Consider the following 7,294-nt stretch of genomic DNA (forward strand, 5'->3'; position numbering starts at 1 on the left):
TCTCAATCACTGAGTAGGTGTCTTCCTTTCTCACTTGAAGACGGAAACAGATCCAGCTTCCGAAACNTATGTACTGAAAGGAAGCAAGGATCCTTAAGCAGATTTTACTGAGAATCCCCGCCCATGGCAAATTCGTTTCTTTATGTACTTAAATACTTTCTCTGCTGTGTAGGTTACATGTCGTATAACCGTACTTGGCTGATTTGCTAACCAGTATTTATGGTTCTGGGTATTGTGGCATCTTCCCTTCTTTGCGTCTAACTCAGTCTCAGTCTGAGGAATTCGAAGGAAAGGAGTCCAATACACGCCGTTACATAACTCTGATTACATCGTTAGAATGTACTAAGGTCTATATTCAATTATTTATTGAATTATTGGCATTATTTTTTGATCGTTTAGACTCAAGTTTCTGAGAACGTCATCCGTGCGCCAGAGATTTACTCCGGTGTTCATGATCTGGTGGGAAATACACACGTATTTACATAGGAATTTCCTTCCGTAAGGTTGGTTACGCACCCTTGTTCGCAGAGCAAATGGATTTCACCGTCACTTGACCTATGTTGAGTTCTTGCATAACTAATAAACCGTAAATATCTGACACCACTAATTTTCATCTGAGAACCTTCACTTCAGAGGAGCCGGAATGGCGCCGTCGGTATAGCGACTGGCTACACGCTGGACGACCGAGGGCTCGGAGTTCGAGTCATGGTAGGGTCAAGAATTTTCTCTTCTCCCCGTCGTCCAGACCGGCTCTGGGGTCCACCAGCCTCCTACCCAATGGATACAGGGGGCTCTTTCCCCCTGGGATAAAGCGGCCGGGGTGTGAAGCTGACCACTCACCTCCAATTACTGCCGGAGTCAAGAAGACGTGGATCTGTACATCTACTCCCCTATACGTCTTCACGGCGTAGTGCTTAAGTAACTAAGCACAGAGTCAACTTTACCTTCACTTCAGAGAAAAATTGTTTTAGTTATTCAGTTTTCAGAAGATGTCCTCTTGAAAAGTACTTGAAGACGCTTACTGCAAATTATTTCTTGGCCTTTTTTAACATTTCTCCCGGACGATGAGTCGTGATAGTTTGGTGGCAGTAATTCACTTAATTTTGTTTGTGAACCGTTACTTCACAGACAAATAGAAGGTCAAAATCGTTGTGTTCGACAAACATTGTTGTTATTACTCTTTTCAACAAAGTAAAAAAGTAACAAATATTAAAGCTGTCCCTGTAACAGACCGTGAAGACAAATAGGGTTTTGGGACTTCGAGGCCACCGCATTTTCTAAACAGTTGGCTCACAGATGGCGGTGAAGTTGTCGGACTTATGCACCGGCCGCCCTTTACCCCCCAAGAATATTCCTGGTACTCATTTCTGTCAGAGGCTGAGTTGACCCCAGGATCATAGTGCGGCTGGAAGGATTAGGTCAATTGAAAAATCAAATGATCTAATGGAAAGTTATTTTCAAAATCCAGACAACTCGCATGATATCTGCTTCCAATGTTATCATGTCCGTTATTAAATCAAAGTCGCAGCTGCCGCCGCCACCCNCAAAAAAAATACGAGCAGCATGATGATGTATTCTAAATTGAAAGGATTTGGATGAAAACGATTCTGTTTTAAGTCACCATTATATTTTACATGAAGGAAATAAAGAAAATCATGATTTTGTCAAATTACATTTGCCGAAAATTTGACAGAAATGTTGTTTTCAGTAAGATACTTCGTTCAGAGCACCAACCAGGCCAACTTAGATACGCATTTTGAAGCTGTTGGTCCCATCCAATTAGCCACCGTTAGGTCGCCGCCACCCCGTGTTCCGTTCCGGTCAACTGGACCACAACAGCCTGCGTGCGCACGCGCGCTCGCTCGATATTGTCCGCTTGTCACTTTACTTTCCGTTTCAGAATTCGTAAGCAAACATCGGCAAAGCAGTACACTCCAAGCAGGAACAGAAGCCTGTCCGTCGGAGGTTGAAGAAAGTGACTTCTCATCCCTCGCCAAAATTAATTTCTATAGTCTTTTTCTGCCACTGCAAGAATAAATCAAGCATAAGCAGCACTCATGATTACAATAGCTTAGAATGTGACGCCGTGTGGTTTGGTAGTTGAGTAACGGAGTATCGGAGGCGACTGTTGGCTTCACTTGAGCCAGAGGAAGACGGGTACAACGGCTTCCTCAGAAACTCGTACCTGACTGCCAAACTAAACAGCGTTACATCCTGCGAGAAGTCGTTTTATTAGCACCCGTGACCTCACAGATCACATTAACATCTATGACGAATGGGGGCTGCCAGTATTTTCCTTCCGACGAGGGGCAAGCAGGAAATTTGCTTAGAAACTTAAGTTTTCTAGTTTCTAGAGTACCAAACGGTGGACAAAGTAAAAAAAAAAAAGCAGTATTCGGAGTTTTAAATTCATTTCTTTTAAAGCTATGTTTACTGATTGACTTATAGTATCCTGGACAAAAGAATAATTAAAGAAAATATATTTAATTTTCGGTATCAGTGTTTGATATTTTATTTTGCCAGATATCTGGCTATCCCCTCCTATCCTGCCATAGTCCGTGCCCTGGCTGGATCATACCAATCAGTACACAAAGCTTCCAGAACGCTAAAACAGAAGCACACTACTGGACCTGAACCCGGCTAGTTCAGTTCTAATTCCTTTCCTCCGTCTTTTGTCTCCCAAGGGCTCCTATTCCGTACGGTTTCCTCGCAGGAGTTACATATGAATTTTCTTTCTTCTGTTCGAGATACTTGTCTAATTCGGGTTTAGTTTAGAAAATATGATGGAAAGGGAAGGCATTCTAAGTTCCTCGCTGTATAATTTCATCCGTGTCCACTCCGGCACGTTACCCTGCTTTCTTTACGTCTGCTTTAAAAGAAAATAACATATTTTTCACGATGTTTGTACCTTACTAAGGCCACCCAATCAATGTACATTGTAATTCCTTACAATTAACAATATCAACATGGCTACCACGAAAAATTGTAAGACGAAATCGACTACGGCCAAATTATGTACCGCAGTATCTTCAAATGTAGAATAGTAGTAGACTTTAAAAAATTGCACAACTTTTGTTAAAATAATTTGGGTTAGTTCAGTCTGTAGAGCGACGAGCTCCGGGATGGATAACCGAGTAATCGGGATTCGATTCCCGGTAAAGGCAACATGCCTGACCGGCCCAGTGATGCACCGAGGCTCATATGCAAAGGCTACCAGGATCAGAACAGCCTGGGGCAGCTATTCAGCTCCATCTAATGCCAAAGTCAAGGATAGTAGGACTTCGCCTACACCTCACCGCATGTCCCCACGGCGTAATATTTAATTAAGCGCAGGGACAGCTTTACCTTTATCTTTCGAAAGCACTAAGATGTGTGGCACGGTTCAGATGTTTGGGAACGACGATAACAAATCAGAACCTCATTCAGAAGGAAATTAAGAGGAGAGTGAACCCGGGTAATACTTGCTACCATTCAGTCCAGAAGCTTTTGTCTTGTCTGCTGTCCGAAACATAAAACTTACAATATACAAAACTATAATTTTGCCTGTGGTTCTGTATGGGCGTGAAACTTGGTCTCTAACATTAAGGGAGGAACGTAGACTGAGGGTGTTTGAGAATATTTGGACCGAAGAGGGATGAAGTGACAGGAGGTTGGAGAAAACTGCATAATGAGGAGCTTCATAACTTGTACTCTTCTCCAAATACAATTAGAATGATAAAGTCAAGGAGGATGAAGTGGGCAGGGCATGTAGCAAGAATAGGGGAGAAGAGAAATGCATATAGGATATTGGTGGGAAAGCCGGAAGGAAAGAGACCACTGGGAAGACCAGAACTCAGGTGGGTGGACACTATTAAAATAGATCCTAGAGAGATTGGATGGTAGGGATTGGATTTATCTGGCTCAGGATAGAGACCAGTGGAGGGTTCTTGAGAACACAGTAATGAACCTTCGGGTTTAATAAAATGCTGGTAAATTCTTGAGTAGCTGCAGATTTGGCTTCTCCTCAAGAAAGGCTCAGCTCCATAAGAAAGTAAGTAAGTAAGTAAGTAAACACTAAGATAAGACGAATGCCCCACGAAATGTACGTATATTGAGATTTCAGTAAGTAATAGACCATTGTAGTTCAGGCTTGTCAGTATTGCTTGCAGGTACTTGTGTGTGAGGTTTTGTTTACATGCTAAAATTCACTGACGGTGAGAGATTGTTACTCTGTGATAAATTTGACGTAGTCGGAGTTTGTAGTGATGCTGGTTCTTTGCTAGATTCCCCATATGCACGGATGCATTTAGAAAGAAGTGGACGCCATACATTCTTACCAGAACTTCTAATGATAATGCTTTCCCTCGCTATAACAGACCATGCGGCCACACAAAACGGATACAAAAATGTATATAAACCTACGAGGTACATACATATATTTGCTTATAACGAAATTCCGCTGGTGTGCAACACTTCGGTCCGTTTCTTATAGTTCAACAGATCAGAGGTAAGGAGTCTTGTGTAACATTTGAGGTTTTCACGGCAGTGACTATGAAGAATTCCGTCTTCTGGGACGAGGCGCAATGTAAATATTATATAAACTCACGTTTCGGAGAAACGCATCACCTCCATCTTGAGGGTAGAAGAAAAAGGAGGCTGCAGCCACCTGCTCATGCTGGTTCATTGTTCGTGGATTTGTCCTTTTTTACTTCTACCCTGAAGATGGAGGCGATACCTTTACCTTTTCCTTGTACTTCAGCTAGACACGCACATGTCGACAGACTGTAAAGCCAGAGTAACAGTGTTGTGTGTGGGACTGTACTGTACATGATTAAAGTGTGTGTGGGGTGATTTATGAAGGCAACAGGTAGACACAATGTAGCGACTCTACAATAATTGTATCGACCATAAAACTTTTCATAACTTAGTCATAACAGGTTCTTACTTAGAGATTGATGGAGCAAGCCTCACATCGCCGTCATGAAATGGAACTAAGGATGTGGACTCAGTGGAAAGATCCACATTATGTGTATATACTTCCCCGCACAGCAAGCACATGTACGTACCACACATTAGCTAGTGTTAGTTTACGCGTTCTGATACGAGATGCACATTAATGTCGACTAATAGTGCTGAAGATTAAGGACATCTGATACCAAGCCAAGAACTGGCCAAAATCCACTACCAGTCATCCCAACGATTCTCATAACCCACTTCCCTGAGATTTACCTTAACGTTTCCCTATCTTCCCCCCTCATATTCCGAGTGGCTATCATTTAAATGTCCCTCATGTTCAGTTTATTGTGCAATAAAATTTGTTTCTTTTTTCTAATTGAGACAATTCCTCTTTTATTTTCTTTTTGTTATAATAGTTTTTCTTAATGTAATATAATTATTGCGATATGTATTTATATGCAATGTTATCATTAATTTATCGACTCCCCTATCAAAACATGAGCTTCATCTCTTCACTGATATTGTGAAGTATAGAACCATTGCTAGGCAATAACTTAGTAAGCATATTCCGGCGCCAGTAATTGGGCGTCTACTGCTATGCAACGGATCAGTAAACACACCTTCTTTGCCCCCCCCCCAAGAAGATTCCTGGTACTCATTTATGTTAGAGGCTGAGTTGATCCCAGGGCCATGGTGCGATTGGAAAGATTATATCCATCTCATCGGGCCGCGAAACCGCGACCTTCCTTCTTGTAGCGCAGTGTCTGAACCAACTACGCTTGCCGCGTGCCCCGTTATGCCACCTTCATGCCTAATGTGCATTCCTAATTGAGCACAACTTGTGGTTTTACTGGAGTGGACACCAAGCATTTGCATGTGCCTAATTTGCAAGTTCGCCATCCTCTAGGTGAAACTAAGTGGGTCGCAATTCTAAATCAAATTATAAAATCGTTAACGAGACCAAATTACACTCGTGGAGACATTAAGAACATGTTAAATTAGAAGGATGTTTCTGTGCGGAAGGTACAGTATTACCTTCTCGCCCGCTATCTGAAATCGCAGGGCTTGAGCATACAGAATTATAAAGGTGCAGCGTGGCCTCATGTCACGGGAAGAGCTGACGATGCCTGAGAACAGGCCGCTGAAGAGAAGAGGAACTAACAGTGGGCAGAAGGAAAGGGAATAATGAGCTTATACTCACCGATAGAGAGGATAGTCAAAGCGAGGAGATGGGAGCGGTGGACATGTAGATCGCATTGAAGATTAATGCGTAAGAAGGGAAGTAAAGAGACGACGTGGAAGGCGCATGCGTAGATGTGATAATAATTGGGAATTACAAGTCAGTAGAGTACTTTCCTTTAATAAAAAAGCACCTCCGACAATTCTTCGATACCGTGGGAAATTGTTTGCCGAACCGTTGCCTAGCACCAACAAGGGGATACACAGATAGACCCACAGACTCTGCTTTGATATGACACGTATCCCATAGAAAACGACGTGTCGAACAATTCCTGCATTGCTACTTGTGTATTCGTTACCGCAGTAACGTTTTTACCAAGGAGTTGCTTCGCAACATACAGAACCACACAGAGTGATGGGAGGGATTTACGTAGTACGCCGTTCGGATGGTCTTAGGTGTCATGATATACATACCAAGTTTCACACAGATTGATTCAGGCAACCAGAAGTTAGTAAGGTGAGATAAACAGACACACAGACAGCATGGTGATAGCATAAGCCTACTCTAGAGAAGTAGGCTAATGACATTGCAATTGATCTTATAGAAAGAGGATGAAATGGAGTGGACGGTATTGATCTGGTGCAGATAGGAGCCTAACGGTAGAACTGCATGCGCGAGGTGCTCAGTTCCAATACACCGGCTTTTCGTCGTTTTCCTCAGTTCCTCCAAACAAATGACGGTATAATACTCAAGTAGATCACAATCGCTTCTCCTCAAATTCTCTCCAATCCATGATCCCACCATCTGACGCCGTATTGTCTGGTGGTTCGTAACTGTCTGAATAGATGCACCAAGACAGAAAGAAGTAGTTTACCCCACCTCACCCCACCCCAGTGCCAACAAACGAGAGAATAAAATCCTTGTGTTGTTTAATTTTTCACATTTTAAGAATTTATGTTACATGGTGCCCTATGTTTGTCAGCCGTGTGCTCATTTTTTGTTGATAACATTTAGACAAATTTTCTCCCCCCTTCTCCCCCTTGTGACCTGTGGCTGAACACGCTATTTCTCATTTCACAAATAAAATATTATTTTGGCTCAGGAAAAATTCTTACCCCTCTAGGCTCGTGTCTGCTCTCAACAGCCCACAGGTTGATCGTAAAGCCAGAGGGGCAGGCC

At 42.6% G+C, this 7,294-nt stretch overlaps 1 protein-coding gene across 1 annotated transcript in view; it reads right to left on the reverse strand.

Moving 5' to 3' along the window:
- Nucleotides 1-1,983: 1,983 nt before the first annotated feature.
- LOC111871025 (SKI family transcriptional corepressor 2) overlaps nt 1,984-7,294 on the reverse strand; it is an 18,002-nt gene continuing 12,691 nt past the window's right edge. Inside the window, exon 4 of the mRNA XM_033754068.1 lies at nt 1,984-2,025. Within this exon, the coding sequence (XP_033609959.1) occupies nt 1,984-2,025 (42 nt within the window). The remainder of the gene's footprint in view (nt 2,026-7,294) is intronic.

This window comes from Cryptotermes secundus, unplaced genomic scaffold (genome assembly GCF_002891405.2).
Source record: "Cryptotermes secundus unplaced genomic scaffold, Csec_1.0 scaffold1606, whole genome shotgun sequence".
Classification (NCBI taxonomy): Eukaryota; Metazoa; Arthropoda; class Insecta; order Blattodea; family Kalotermitidae; genus Cryptotermes; species Cryptotermes secundus.